Below are 16,273 nucleotides of genomic sequence, written 5' to 3' on the forward strand. Positions count from 1 at the left end.
TCAGAAGATTATCTGTTTTAAAATCTGTTGGTGTTATTTTCAAGTTTGTGCTTCCAGCTTAGCAGTTCCTTTAATAGGACTCTTTTATGTTTTTTAATTGAGTCCCTAATAAAAAAAATAACTTTTTTTTTTTGGTGTATACAGATTCTGGATGAAGTAGAGAAGAGAAGAGAAATGTCCCCGGCCTTGGTTTACCCATTCATGAGAAGTGTCATGGAAGCACCTTTCCCAGCCCCCGGACGCACCATCACAGTGAAGAGCTACCTCCCTGGGGCTGGAGATGAGGTAAATTAATTCATCCTGAAAAGGTTTGATAGCTGCCAAAAAGTAGGCCTTACGCTCATAGGCCTTACCAGGTAGAGGCCTCAGGGGATAGTTTTCCCTTTTTCATAAAATGCCCAGAATGTTTTAGTCACACAAAGACTGGGGAAATCGCCAGTTATCTGTGAGACAGTCGATCCTAGACCCAGAAAGTAGAGGTTTTCTACCCGTCATGGATTGAGCCCTTCATGAGGACAGCTTCAGTGTGATAAATGAAAATTATACTTACTATTGTCAGGTGGGATGGAAGATGTTCCCAGAAGTTTACAGCACGAAAATAAGGTATTAGGTTTTGGGATTAGTGTAGGCAGCTCCACAGACTCTTCGTAGCAGACCCTCTCTCTTGAACGGAACCTGTACAAGGATGACGGGGATCCATTAGTGTGGTCACTAGGGATTGTTTTCCTACCTCCGCTCCCCTGATTGAAATTCTTGCATTTCAGTCAATTGAACTGTGCCGACCCCTGGATTCCCGATTGGAACATGTTGACTTTGAATGCCTCTTTAAGTGCCTGAGTGTGTGCCATCTCCTCCGGGTCTGTGCGTCTCTTCTTTTGGAGCGGAGGGTAATCTTTGTTGCCAACAGCCTAAGGTGAGAAATAAGTAAAATGTGTCACTTCAGACTGGTGTTTTATTTGTTCTTGCTATGTTAAAATTTGAGCATATTAAAAAAAAACCTGTCAGGAGGGGTTGTGGAGAAAAGGGAACCCTCCTGCACTGTTGGTGGGAATGTAAACTGGTACAGCCACTATGGAGAATAGTTTGGAGATACCTATGCATAGAACTTCCATATGACCCCGCAGTCCCACTCTTGGGCATATATCCAGACAAAACTCTATTTAAAGACACATGCACCCACATGTTCATTGTAGCACTATTCACAATAGCCAGGACATGGAAACAACCCAAATGTCCATCAACAGATGATTGGATTCGGAAGATGTGGTGTATTTACACAATGGAATACTACTCAGCCATAAAAAAGAATGACATAATGCCATTTGCAGCAACATGGATGGAACTAGAGACTCTCATACTGAGTGAAATGAGCCAGAAAGACAAAGACAAATACCATATGATATCACTTATAACTGGAATCTAATATCCAGCACAAATGAACATCTCCTCAGAAAAGAAAATCATGGACTTGGAGAAGAGACTTGTGGCTTCCCAACGGGAGAGGGAGGGAGTGGGAGGGATCGGGAGCTTGGGGTTATCGGATACAACTTGGAATAGATTTATAAGGAGATCCTGCTGAGTAGCATTGAGAACTATGTCTAGATACTCATGTTGCAACAGGACAAACGGTGGGGAAAAAAAAATGTATACATGTAAGGATAACTTGATCCCCATGCTGTACAGTGGGAAAAAAATAAAATAAAATTTTAAAAAAACTGTCAGATCTCAATTACCTGACGCTATAGTGACATGGATGATTAGATTATAACGATGACTTTAGGGGGTTCCAATTTAATTTAGCATTCAAAATGTGTTTTGCTTTAACTGTTGTTAAAAATTGGTGTTGCTTTTCTAAGTACACACTGGTTTTTAGCAGTATAAATTGTGGGAAACAGGAGTACCCTGGTGGCTCAGCAGGTTAAGGGTACTCCTGTTTGTCACTGCTGTGGTGCAAGTTTAACCCCTGGCCCACGAACTTCAACGTGCCATAGGTATGACCAAAAAAAAAATTGTGGGAAACAACTGAGTTGAGATTAAAGATTTTCAATAAATTAAAATTTTATTTATTTATTTATTTATTCATTCATTCATTCATTTGTCTTTTGTCGTTTTTAGGGCCACACCCGCGGCATATGGAGGTTCCCAGGCCAGGAGTCCAATCGGAGCTGTTGCTGCCGGCCTGCACCAGAGCCACGGCAACACCAGATCCATGCTGCATCTGCAACCTACACCACAGCTCAGGGCAACGCTGGATCATTAACCCACTGGTTTGAGGCCAGGGACAGAACCCGCAACCTCTTGGTTCCTAGTTGGATTCGTTTCCGCTGGGCCATGAGAGGAACTCCTAAAATTTTAAATAAAATGTTAAAAGTTAATGAGCAATGACAGAATTGTTAATTTGTGGTCACTAACTGGCATGGATTTGTAATTCTGTAACATGATATCTGAAATGCCCTCTGCATGTTGCTCTGTATGTAACCCCCTTTGCTTTATCTTCTGGCCAGCACCCTGTCAAAATGTGGCCACGCTGTGGTTGCCACCCTGTATCCGTTCACCTGGCAGCACACCTACATCCCAGTCCTGCCAGCATCTATGATCGACATTGTGTGCTCACCTACGCCATTCCTCATTGGGATCCTGTCTTGCTCCTTACCACAGCTCCAGGACCTGCCCATTGAAGAGGTGAGATGGGAGAGGTAGTGGTACCTGTGGAAAAGATTGGAGCACTGGCAAATGAAAACAAGTGATCTTTGAGAGTGATGGATATGTCATTAATTAATAATAATCTGTGATTATTATTGTTAATACATTATGCTGTCATATTTTTGTATCTGTTCATTTAAGTAAGAAAAATTCTTAGTACCCATGAATGCAAAGTTGTATCTTAGTAGTTCCCACTGTGTTGCAGTGGGTTAAGAATCCAACTGCAGCAGCTTGGGTCACAGCGGAGGAAGGGGTTCAATCCCCAGCCCGGCACAGTTGGTTAAAGGATCTGGCTCTGCCACATCTATAGCTTGAATTCAGTCCCTGGCCCAAGAACTTTGATATGCTGTGCGTGGGTGGAGCCATTAAAAAAAAGTTACATCTTGTATCATATTTACGATATTGAACCATGGGCTAATTCTTGTATTATTCCGAAGGTCTTTTTTTAAAAATCATACGTAAAAATGACTTTGAGTTAATTTAAAAATTTGTTTCAAATATAACACACATACAGATAAGTGCCCCAAACACTTGTAATGTACACCTGAGTGAGTTATCACAAAGGGAATGCTTATATAACCAACACTGGAATAGAATGAAAACATTTCGGCAGTGAAAACAGAAGTCCCCTCATGCCTTCTAATCACTGCTCTCTCCTCCTCCCATAAAAGGTAACCGCTATCTTGACTTTTATGATGCAAATTCTCTTGTTTTTCTCTATATTTTAGCATTTTAGGCATGTATCCCTAAACAATGTAATACAGTTTTGGCTGGGTTGTTTTTTGTTTTTTGTTTTTGCTTTTTAGGGCCACACCTGTGGCACGTGGAAGTTCCCAGGTTAGAGGTTGAATCATAGCTACAGCTGCCAGCCTACACCACAGCCACAGCAACACCAGATCTGAGCCGCGTCTGCGACCTACACCACAGCTCACAGCAGTGCTGGATCCTTAACCCACTGAGCAAGGCCAGGGATCACACCCTCATCTGCAGGTCACTAGTAGGATTCGTTTCCGTTGTGCCATGACAGGAACTCCTGGTTTTGCCTGGTTTTAAGCTTGATATAAATAGACTCGTATAGTATTTATATATTCTTTTCTTTTTGGGGGGAAGGGAGTGTGACTTCTTTTGAGCAACATTATGTCTGTAAGATTCATCCATGTTGACGAGCTTAACAGCAGTTTGATCATTTTATCGTGTGTAGCATTCCATTGTGTGAATATACCATAATTTCCTTATCCATTTTACAGTTGATGGACATTTGAGTTGTTTCCAGTTTGGGGTTATTATGAATAATGTTGCTACAAATATTCTTGTACCTGACTCTTGGTACATATGTGCCTGCGGTTTTATGGGAATATGCTTGGATTTGGAATTGTTAGGTCATGGGATGGACATAGTTTCAACTTCAGTAAGCAAAATCAAGCTTTTCCAACGTAGTTGTGCCAAGTTAAACTTTTGTTATCAGTTTGTATAATTTAGCCTGTTTGGTGGGTATGTAGTTGTATTCTCATTGTGGTCTAATTAGCATTCTCTGGTTATCGTTGAAGGTGAGCATCTTTCTATATGTTTATTGGCTGTTTGAATATCATCTTTTGTAAAATTCATCGTCTATCCTTCTATTGAATCGCTTACCCTTGATTTCTAAGAGGATTTTTTATACTCTAAATTTGAACCCCTTTGTGGCTTTCCTTTTCACTCTCCAAAATGATGTGTTTTCAATGCAGAGGTATTCTTAAATTGGTTTTTCGTTTTTGTTTTGTTTTCTTTTATGGCTCACCTGCAGCATATAGAGTTCCCAGGCTAGGGATTGAATCCAAGCTGTAGCTGGGACCTATATCACAGCTGCAGCAATGCCAGATCCTTAACCTGCTGCACCACAGTGGGTACTCCAAGACGTTCTTAGTTTTAGTGTGATTAGGATTATCAATCTTTTTATTTATGGTTAATGTTTTTGTGTGTTTTTGTGAGCTGTTTAAGTTTTTCTTTATATTAACTTCATAGAGCTATCCTTCTGTATTATCTCCTCGAAGCTTTATTATTATGCCTTTAATTTTTGGTTCTAAGCCTAGTGCTTGATTCTTTTATATATGTATGGTAGGAGGTAAAGGTCATTTCATTTTTTTTTCAGATGTATAGCCAACTATCCCAGTACCATTTATTGAAAAAACTCTTCTTCCCTGTTAACTCTGCTGGGTTAACTGTTTTTAATCCCCCAGTTTCATTGAGCTGATTGACATCTAACATTGTATTAGTTTAAGATGGACAACATAATGATATGGTATGACATGCGTATACTTCAAGAAGATTACCACAATGAGTTTAGTTAATATCTATTACCTAGTTTATAAAACTTTTTTTTATGATAAGGACTTTTAAGATGGACTCTTAGCAACTTTTCTTTTCTTTCTTTCTTTTTTTTTTTTTTTTGACTGCCGCATGGCATATGGAATTCTTGGGCCAGGGGTCAGATCCAAGCTGCAGTCACAACCTAAGCCACAACTGTAGCAATGCTGGATCCTTAACCCACTGTCCAGGCCAGGTTTCGAACCTGCGTCCTAGCACTCCCAAGATGCCACTGATCCCTTTGCACCACAGTAGAAATGTCTCAACTTTCAAATATACAATATGGTATTAACTATAGTTACCATGGTATACATTACACATCCAGGATTTATTTATCTTATAACTGGAAGTGTGTTCCTTTTGAGCCCCTTCACCCGTTTTGCACATCCCCCATGCCCACCTCTGGCAACCACCAGTCTGTTCCCTGTATCTGTGAATTCAGCTGATTTAGATTCCACATGTCAGTGAGACCGTATAGTATTTGTCTTTCTCTGCCTGCCTTATTTCACTTAGCATTCATGTTACCAGTGGCAGGATTTCCTTCTTTTTTATGGATGAATAATATTCCATTGTATAATTATAGACCACATCTTTATTCATCTGTTGATGGACACTTTGGTTGTTTCCATGTCATGGCTGTTATAAATAACACTGCAGTGAACATGCCGGTGCAGAGATCTCTTCAAGATAGTGGTTTTGTTTCCTTTGGATATATGCCCAAAGTGAGATTGCTAAATCATATGCTAGTTCTATTTTTAATTTTTTTGTGGAACCTCGCCACTGTTTTCCATAGTGGCTAAATCAACTTACATTCCCATCAAGAGCACAATAGTTCCCTTCTCTCCTCATTCTTGCCAGTATTTGTTATCTCTTACATTTTGATAATAACCATTCTAACAGGTGATTGTATCTCATTGTGGGTTTGATTTGCATTTCCCTGATGCTGACTGAGTACCTTTTCATGGGCCTGTTCACCATTTGTATGTCTTCTTTGGAAAAATGTTAGTTCCTCTGCCCTAATTGGATTGTTTGGGGGGTTTTTTGCTTTTGAATTGTATGAGTTCTTTATATATTTGAGGCATTTAACTCCTTATCCAGTATATGATTTGAAAATATTTCCTCCCTTCCTCTAGGTTTCTTTTATATTTTATTGATGATTTCCTTTGCTGTACAGAAGCGTTTTAGTTTGATGTACAGAAGCTTTTTAGTTTGATGTAGTCCCAGTTTATTTTTGCTTTTGTTGCCTTTGCTTTTGGTGTCAAATCAAAGAAATCATTGCCAAGACCAGTGGATGTAAAGACACTACCTTCCTTGGAAGTTCCCAGGTGGCTCCTTGTGTTAAGTGTCCCGCATCGTCACTGCAGTGGCTCAGGTCACTGCTGTGTGTCAAGGGTTCAATCTCTGGTCCAGGAACTTCCACCTGCCAAAAAATAAAATTAAATTAAATTTAAAAAGATGCTACCCCTTATATTTTCTTCTAGGAATTTTATGATTTCAGGCCTTATGTTCAAGCCCTCAATCCATTTTGAGTTGGTTTTTGTGTGTGGTGTAAGATACGGATCTAACTTCATTTTGGGGCATGCAGCTATTCAATTTTCCCAACACCATTTATTGAAAAGACTGTCATTTCCCCATTGTATATTCTTGCCTCCTTTGTTATAAGTTAGTTGACTATGTGTGGGACTTTATTTAAGGACTTTCTGTTCTGTTCCATTGATCTATGTGTCTGTTTTTATGTCAGAACCACACTGCTTTGATTACTGTATAGCTTTGTAATATAGTTTGAAAGCATAAAATGTGATGGCGTCCACCTTTGTTCTTCTTTCTCAAGATTGCTTTGATGAGTTCCTGTCGTGACTCAGTGGTAACGAACCCAACTAGTATCCATGAGGGTGTGGGTTCGATCCCTGGCCTCGTTCAGTGGATTAAGGATTTGGCGTTGCCGTGAGCTGTAGGGTAGGTCGCAGACATGGCTCAGATCTCACATTGCAGTGGCTGTGGCTCTGGCCAGCAGCTGCAGCTCCTGCTGGACCTCTGCCCTGGGAATTTCCATATGCCGCAGATGCGACCCTAAAAAAAAAAAAGAAAGAAAAAAGATTGCTTTGACTATTTCGAGCTTTTCATGGCTGCATAGAAATTTTAGAATTGTTTTATTTTTTTATTTTATTTATTTTTATTTTTATTTTATTTTATTTTTTTGTCTTTTTAGGGCATCATCCGAGGCATATGGAGGTTCCCAGGCTAGGGGTCTAATTGGAGCTATAGCTGCCAGCCTACACCACAGGCACAGCAACTCGGGATCTGAGCCACGTCTGCAACCTACACCACATCTCATGGCAACACCAGATCCTTAACCCACTGAGCGAGGCCAGGGATCGAACCCGCAACCTCATGGTTCCTAGTCGGATTTGTTAACCACTGAGCCATGATAGGAGCTCCCTTAGTTGGATTCTTTTCTGCTGCGCCATGACAGGAACTCCTAGGATTGTTTTAGATTTATTTCTGTGATAAATGCCATTGGGATTTTGATAAGGAATGCCTTGCATCTGTAGATTACTTTGGGTATTTTAGACATTTTAACAATATTTATTCTTCTAATCCCTGAGCAAAGACTATCTTTCTATTTATTTCTGTATTGTTCATTTTCTCTCATCAATATCTCATGGTTTTCAATGTAAATATCTTTCACCTCCTTGTTTAAATTTACTTCTACTTTTTTTTTTCCTGCTTTTTTTAGGGCTGCACTCATAGCATATGGAGGTTCCAAGGCGAGGGGTCGAATTGGAGCTACAAACTGCTGGCCTACACCACAGCCACAGCAGTGCAAGATCTGAGCCGCGTCTGCAACCTACACCATGGCTCACAGCAACACTGGATCCTTAACCCACTGAGAGGGAGGCCAGGAGTCAAACCTGTAACCTCATGGTTCCTAGTAGGATTCATTTCTGCTGTGCCATGACAGGAACTCCTACATATTTTATTCCTTTTTGATACAATTGAAAATGGGATTGTTTCGTTTATTTCTTTTTGAATTAAGTCCCAAGTAAAGTCCATGCATTGCATTTGGTCGATGTAGTTTTTCAGTTGCTTTTAATCTGTTGGTGTGCCTGCCATCATTTTTTCCTTGTATTTCTTTCTTTTTCTTTTTCTTTTTTTTTTTTTTTGGCTTGCAGTTTTGTTTTGTTTTTTTAGGGCCGCACCCATGGCATATAGAAGTTCCCTGGCTAGGGGTCAAATCAGAACTACAGCTGCTGGCCACAGTCACAGCAATGCCAGATTGAGGCTGTCTGCAACCTACACTGAAGCTCTCAGCAGACATCGGATCCTTAACCTACTGAGCAAGACCAGGAATCAAACCTGCATCCTCATGGATACTAGCTTAGCCACAATGGGAACTCCTCTTCCAAGTCCCCCCCCCGCCCTGCTCATGTTGAGGAGTTACCTTTTAAACAGGCTAAAAAAATTTTTTTGGCCACACCCACAGCATGCACAAGTTCTCTGGGCCAGGAAATGTATAATAGAGTCTAATCACTATGTTATAGACCTGAAACTAATATAATATTGTAAGTCAACTTAAAAAACAACAAAGCAAACCAAAAAAACCCCTGTAAGTTAATTTTGTTTAAAGCTATTTCTATTGCATGAAAGAATCAAAACATTCTTCCTGATCTAGCAGTATCTAATATATTGCTCTGTGAAGGTCTCTGGTTTAACCTGCCTGGCTCCTTTATTCCGTAGGTGCTGATAGTTGATCTCTGTGCCGACAAGTTCTTACAGGAGGTAAGTGACAAAGGAGGTGATTACATAATGTTTGGGAATAATTGGCCAGAAAAATATGTGAAAGTAGTTAGAGAAGATGACTCAGGGAAGACTTTTGGTTCCCATACATACTTGATTTGAGATGGTGGCCATTCATACAAGATTGACCTGAAACATTTGGCTTGGGTTCACAGCTATCTGTCCCAATTTAAGGAAGGAGGAAGCAGATTAAATGTCATTCTCAAAAGAGCTAACCCTCCCTTCAAGTCTCATGGGTTAGTGTATGTAGGCCTCCAATTTAATTAAATTTAATAAGCATATAGCATCAATTATTTCTAGATATTCTGTCAGTCAGAAACTAAACATGAGTAAGACACACTTTGAGCCCTCAGGCCTTGTAGTTGAAAGGGGAGGGGGAGAAGACATATCCATAAAGTTTTAAAAGTGGTGTGATAGAAATTTATAGGAGCTCCCATCGTGGCTTAGCAGTAACAAACTCGACTAGTATCCATGAAGACACAGGTTCAATCCCAGGCCTCACTCAGTGGGTTAAGGATCCTGTGTTGTCATGAGCTGTGGTGTGGGTCATAGACACGGCTCAGATCTGATATTGCTGTGCCTGTGCGGTAGGCCAGTGGCTACAACTCCGATTCGCCCCCCAGCCTGGGAAGTTCCATATGGTGTGGGTGCAGCCCTAAAAAGACAAAAGAAAGAAAGAAGGAAGGAAGGGAAGATACTTATACCGAATACAGTAGGGGTAGAAAAGAAGTGGTCACTTATTCTGGATGGTGAAGTAGAGGAGAGAGTGAAGCCTTAGAGCAACCCTCTGTATGTCACCTGTATAGAGGTTTGTGAGCACTGGACAGAGAGAGAAAAGAATGTTTCCCAAGACTGTCTTTTTAAAAAAGTCCATCAGCTCATCATATTTCATTTCATTTATTATTGTTTGTAATATAGCGTAAGATTTGGAGATGAGGAATATTTGGTGGGAGAGTGGCAGAAAATCTTATAAGGAGTATTATTTATTTTTCTTAAATGTAGTTAAGATATATACACCATAGACATCATGGATTCTGCTCACCATGGGGAAGGAAGCTTCAAACTCATTCTTCAGCCAAAATATACACAATTTAGAGGACTTAACTCAGACTCATTCTTCAGCCAAAATGTATACAATTTGGGGGACTTAACTAGTGCATGTTTGAGACTTTCTCTTTCACAACTCATGAAAATCTCAATTTCTTCTCTTAAGGTATCTGATGAGGATGAGATTCTACCACCTAAACTCCAGGCTGCCTTGATGCAGATTTTGGAAGAACGAAATGAAATCTTGGCTCAGGAGCAGAATTTTTCACAAGGTATGAGACAAGTGGTCTGAGGATTTAAGGTTAAGGTGGTTAGTATTTACCAAATGCTTAGCACCCTGCCAAAGCATATAAAAAAGTAGCATTAATGATAAAAATGAACTTATTTACAAAACAAAGAGATTCATAGACACAGAAAATAAACCTATGGCAGACATAGAAAATACACCTATGGGGTTCCCGTCGTGGCACAGTGGTTAACAAATCTGACTAGGAACCATGAGGTTGCGGGTTCGATCCCTGGCCTCGCTCAGTGGGTTAAGGATCCTGTGTTGCTGAAAGCTGCAGCATAGGTCACAAATGCTGCTTGGATCTGGCATTGCTGTAGCTGTGGCGTAGGCCAGCAGCTGCAGCTCTGATTTGACCCCTAGCCTGGGAACTTCCATATGCTGTGGATGTGGCCATTAAACATACATTGAATAAAATAGTAAGTAGCAGAAGAACATAAAGTTTTATATAATGCTCAAAGACATACGAAATCTAACCGTACGTTGTTGAGGTTGTGTTATATAGTAAAATTATAATGTAAAACAAACGATATACACAAGATTCTAAGGAATCATCACCCTCTACTGGAAGGTGGGGGAAGAACCCCCCTGAGAGCGCATCACACAGGGAACTACAGTGACGCATGTGCAGTTCTACTTGAAGCTTTGTGGTGGGTACTTGTGTGGTCATTTCACTGCTGATATATTCACGTATGTGAAAGAATGTATAATGTATATACCTTAAAACAGAAACAAAGAGTGGAAGATAAGTTATAGAAAAAATTTTTTTTAAAAAAAATGGCATCAGGTGTAAGAAAGTGAGTGCAACAGGTGTAAACAACTCTTCGAGAGAAATTTTTTGCTGCGGAGTGGGGGAGAAATAGGACTGGAGGGGATGGAGAGTGGGGCAGAAGTGTTGACAATAAAAGCTGTGACAGACCATGGATTCTCAGCTCCAGAAGGAAAGACCTGAGAAGGAAGTCTGTTGAACAAACTATAACAAAAATCTAGATTAGGAGTTCCTGTGGTGACTCATCAGTAATGAACCTGACTAGTATTCATGAGGATGCTGGTTTTGTTTTGTTTTGTTTTGTTTTTTAGGGCCACAGTCCAGGCATATGGAAATTCCCAGGCTAGGGAATCTAACTGGAGCTGTGGCTGCCGGCCTACACCACAGCCACAGCAACACAGGATCCAAGCTGCATCTGGAACCTACACCACAGCTTACAGCAATGCCAAATCCTAACCCACTGAGTGAGGCCAGGGATCAAACCAGCATCTTCATGGATCCTAGTTGGGTTCGTTAACCACTGAGCCATGACGGGAACTTCCGAAGATGCAGGTTTGATCCCTGGCCCCATTCAGTGGGTTAAGGATCCATCCAGTGTTGCCATGAGCTGTGGTGTAGGTTTCAGACACTTCTCAGATCTGGCATTGCTGCGGCTGTGGTGTAGCTGCAGCTTTGACTGGACCCCTAGCCTGGGAACTTCCATATACCCTGGGTCCACCCTAAAGAAAAAAATAGGAGTTCCCATCATGGCACAGCAGAAACGAATCTGACTAGGAACCATGAGGTTGCGGGTTCGATCCCTGGCCTTGCTCAGTGGGTTAAGGATCCCGTGTTGCTGTGGCTGTGGCATAGGCCGATTTGACCCCTAGCCTGGGAACCTCCATATGCTGAGGAAGTGGCACTAGAAAAGACAAAAAAAAAAAAAGAAAAGGAAAAAAATACCATTTGGGTATGAAAGAAAAAGGAGGAGTCTTAAGTTGAGCCTGGAACCTGAAAGGCAGCATATCTTGTAGTGGTTCAGAGTGACCTGACTGGAGTTCCTCAGTGGCCTACAAATTAAGGAACTGGCCTTGTCTTTGCTGTGGCTCAGGTCCCTGCTGTGGCTCCCTCCCTGGACCAAGAGTTTCCATATACAGTGGGCATGGTCCCCCAAAAAGAATCTCCTGACTTGGGAGTCCTGCAACGTCTCCACTGCACTACATGAGGTGACCCTGGAGAGTGTCTTTTTTTTTTTTTCCCTCTCTCTCTCATTTTCTTTTTATAGCTGCACCTGCATGTGAAAGTTTCCAGGCTGAGGGTTGAATGGGAGCCACAGCTGGAGCCTCTGCCACAGCCACAACACCACCAGATCGAGCCGCATCTATGACCTACACCACAGCCTATGACAACGCCGGATCCCAACCCGCTGAGCGAGGCCAGGGGTCAAAGCCACACTCTCACAGAGACAACGTCAGATCCTTAACCACTGAACCACAATGGAAACTCCCTTGGAGAATGTCTTTGATTGAGCAACAGTTTCCTTAGCTATATAAAGGAAATAATATACCTACCTCACTGGATTATCATGTTTGTAATTGTAATTGTTATTATTTTTATGGAATAATCATGATGTAATATGGGAAAGTTGACAGAGAAACAGATTTGGTGGAAAAATATGATGAATTTGGTTTTGGCATGTATTGTTTATTTATTTGATTCATAGTCTACAATTTTCCAAAAGGACCTAAGATGGTGACTTTTTTTTTTTTTAGGGCCATACCTACAGCATGCAGAAGTTCCCAGGCTAGGGATCCCATCAGAGCTTCAGCTGCCAGCTTACACCACAGCCACGGCAACACTGAGATCCAAGCCATATCTGTGACCTGGGCCACAGTTTGCAGCAGTGCCAGATTCTTAACCCACTGAGGGAGGCTGAGGAAAAATCCACGTCCTTGTGGGCACTGTGTTAGGTTCTTTACCCACTGAGCCATGACAGGAGCTGCAATGGTGACTTTTAGACAAATGGAATGTAAGTGTTCAAGAGACAGCCAAACAGTGATCACCTGTAGGTAGCCTGAAAATGTAGGTGTATTTTGGCGAAATGCCTGGGCTGGAGATCTGGGCTGGTTGAGAATTATCAACATAAAAAACCAGCTCTCTCTTTATACCAGTTAGCTCTTTACAGAAGGGAATCTTGAAGAGAAGGGGTCTGAAGACCATGCTGAGGTAGAGGAAGAAGAGGCAGGAGCAAAGCAGTGTCTGGTCATAAAGGCAGGAGAGGAATCGGGACACGAGGAGAGTAGAAAGGGAGACGAGGAATGAGGAGGTCACTCAAGTGCAGCAGAGAGCTCAAAGGACAATAACAATAGGAAATCATGTTAAATTTGGCTGGTTCTCACTGGTGGCCTTTGAAAGAACAGTTACAGTGAAATCACAGGTGTGCAAACCACAGTATATGTGGGAAGAAAATGAGGGTTAAGATATAAGCCATTTTGCTTTTTTCAGGTCATGGAGAGTTCAAGAAAGCTAAGCATGAGGATTCCTGCCTTTATTCTCTTTTAATGTATGATTCCTTATGCATCACTTTCATACCAGAGCCAGTGTCCCTATACACATAAAACTTAGGGTTTTTTTTTTTTCCCCCTTTCTTTCTTTTTTCTTTCATTTTGCAGAAGATGTGACACTCAACTCTCTGGTGTCTGAAGCATTTGTCAGGTTCTTTGTGGAGCTGGTGGGACATTATTCTTTGAATATGACTGTCACTGAGCGCGGGGAGCGTGTATTCCAAAGGGAGCCATTTCGTAAATCCCACACCTCCCGAAGTGTACGCCACTTCCTGGATCTCTTCATGGAGACTCAGATGTTCGCAGGATTCATCCAGGACCGAGAGCTTCGGAAAAGTGGGGTAAAAGGTCAGTTTCATCATGACGTTCTCCTTCTGTATTTCGGGGGCACTTGAAAGATTTGAAAATAATGTAAACAAAAACAGCATAAAGCTACAAAGGCTCACTATGAGTTATTTATTGTGGGAAACATTTTGTGATATTGTTTTGACTACAGAAGTACATTGGTAGTGAGCACAGACTTTTATTTAATTGATTTTCAGTCTTGAATATGTGACAGCTTCACTAACATGAAGTTTCCTTGTAGGTTTGTTTGAAGTCCGGGCCCTCCAGTATTTGGAAACAATTCCTGAGTCTGAGCCCAGTGGGGTGAATAGAATTTTGCGAAGTCTTGGTAAGTTGCTGTGTTTTCCTGTTAGATAAATGTAGTTTTTTATATTTTTAAGATAAATGTAGTTTTTTAAAAAACTGCAGTAAACATGCCTCATCACAAAACCTTTATTATCAGGGAGTTCCCATTGGGGCTCAGCAGGTTAAGAACCCAACTAATATCCATGAGGATGCGGTTCAGTCCCCGGCCTCCTTGCTCTGTTCAGTCCCCGGCCTCCTTGCTCTGTGGGTTGAGGATCCGGCATCGCCACAAGCTGTGTTGCTGTGGCTGTGGTGTAGGCCAGAAGCTGCAGCTCTGATTCCACCTTTAGCCTGGGAATTTCCATATGCCATGGGTGCAGCCCTAAAAAGAAGGAAAAGAAAAGTTTTTTAAAATGCTTTATAATCAGATTAACAATATATTGAAAATCCACCCCACACCAATACCAGGCTACAATAAATCTCCAGGGAGCAGGGCAAGTGATTTTAACCTACAGTCAGGGTTGAAAACCATGGAATTACATGAAGCCTGAGTTCTCTTCTACCTCTGCAGTTAGACACATTTGGGGGGGGGCGGTATTTTGTTTTGTTTTTATTTTGGGTGGTTAAACCTATCAACTGATAGCTTGAGGTGTCAGCTTCCTCCTGGTTGAATGACTAGGTTAAATCCTTGCCTCAAGTAATATACAATATAAAAATGAACTAATGAGAGTTCACTCTACTTTTTTCTCCCTTTAGGAAGTAAAATGAAATTTCTTCAGAAGAAGTGAAATCTTTGATTGACTGCTTCCATCATAAATAGAACAAAAAGTGCTAAAGAAATTATTTTTCCAAGAGTCAGGATGCTATGAAGTATTCTACAAAATTTTGAAAGTTGAAAGGTTACCAAGCGGGCCAGTTCTTGGAGGAGGACTCTCCTGTTGCTGCTGTAGTGATCACTGGAGAATTGTTGAGAGTGGTCTGCAACCACTGCCCAAAGCTCTCTTTACTCTGCCTCCAGGTTGTTTTGTTTTGTTTTTTTTTTTTCTATTTTGGCCGCTCCCGTGGCATATGGAAGTTCCTGGGCTGGGCCAGAGATCAAATCCCAGCCAGAGCTGCAACCTGCACCGCAGCTGCAGCAATACTGGATTCTTTAACCCCCTGCACTGGGCCAGGGAATGCACCAGCACCTCCACAGAGATGAGCTAGATCATTAACCCACTGTACCACGGTGGGACCTCCCCAGATTTTTTTTTTAAGTGGCCTTTTCTTTTTGATTCTTGGATTCATTCTTTGTGTTTTGTGCTTAGTCTTCTACAAGAGAATGACTTGGTGTTGCATTTAAAAAAAACAGCTCACAATGAGCCCAGTGAGAAAAGTGCTGCATTTAAGGTACTAGAGGGGCATGATAGAAGTAGAGGACACTCGCCCTTCATACGTAATTCTCATCACCGAAATAATCATGGCAGCTTTAAAGCTGGGCTGTTTGAGCTGAACTAAGAATATACTCATTATATAGCTCCTTTTTTTTTTTTTTATAAGTCTAATGTTCTGTCTAGGGGAATCTCACTTACATGGAAACCCTGTTTATTAGCACTGTTAATTATCTTATAAAAGTAGACATCTTGAGGCTCCATTTCCATATTATGTGGCACTTGGGTAGCTTGTCCCTCATGTGTCAACATTAAATTTTGTGGAATTATATCTAATAGGAAAATGCCCTTTAAGGGCATGAGAACTACCTTCTTTTTTAGTATCCACCATGTGCCATGAATGGATGTCATCTTATTCAATCTTTAAATAATCTCATGAGGTATTTGCATCTCCATGTTACTAACAAGGAAAATGGAATTCAAAGAGATTAAATAATTTGCCCAACTGAAGCTAGGACTATTAGTTTATGAACATAGAGAAGGTTGGTTACTTTTGCAGATGGAAATTTGAGCTCTATGGGATTATAGCTATTGAAAGTTTTTTTTCTTTAAACTGAACTGTACCAGAGCCAACTTGCTGCTCTGAGGATAAGGCTATTGGTGTCTAGAGGAGACTTTTTTTTTTGGTTCCCTTAGAAATGTTGGGCTTTTTGTTCTCATTAAATTGGACTCAGAATAGGGACATTTCCTAGGCACACACCACATAATCACTCCTACTCTTAAT

General features: G+C 41.1%; 1 protein-coding gene across 2 annotated transcripts in view; it reads left to right on the plus strand.

Annotated features, from left to right (window-relative positions):
- DENND2C (DENN domain containing 2C) overlaps positions 1 to 15,183 on the plus strand; it is a 94,510-nt gene extending 79,327 nt beyond the window's left edge. The window contains exons 12-19 of one of the 2 annotated variants that reach the window (XM_047784948.1): positions 145 to 285; positions 765 to 913; positions 2,505 to 2,682; positions 8,785 to 8,826; positions 10,058 to 10,163; positions 13,598 to 13,837; positions 14,076 to 14,162; positions 14,876 to 15,183. In XM_047784948.1, coding sequence (XP_047640904.1) covers positions 145 to 285; positions 765 to 913; positions 2,505 to 2,682; positions 8,785 to 8,826; positions 10,058 to 10,163; positions 13,598 to 13,837; positions 14,076 to 14,162; positions 14,876 to 14,907 — 975 coding nt within the window. In that variant the 3' untranslated portion in view covers positions 14,908 to 15,183. The remainder of the gene's footprint in view (positions 1 to 144; positions 286 to 764; positions 914 to 2,504; positions 2,683 to 8,784; positions 8,827 to 10,057; positions 10,164 to 13,597; positions 13,838 to 14,075; positions 14,163 to 14,875) is intronic. The other variant, XM_047784949.1, reaches the window with a different exon arrangement.
- Positions 15,184 to 16,273: the final 1,090 nt, after the last annotated feature.

This window comes from Phacochoerus africanus, chromosome 6, assembly GCF_016906955.1.
Source record: "Phacochoerus africanus isolate WHEZ1 chromosome 6, ROS_Pafr_v1, whole genome shotgun sequence".
In the NCBI taxonomy this organism is placed as follows: domain Eukaryota; kingdom Metazoa; phylum Chordata; class Mammalia; order Artiodactyla; family Suidae; genus Phacochoerus; species Phacochoerus africanus.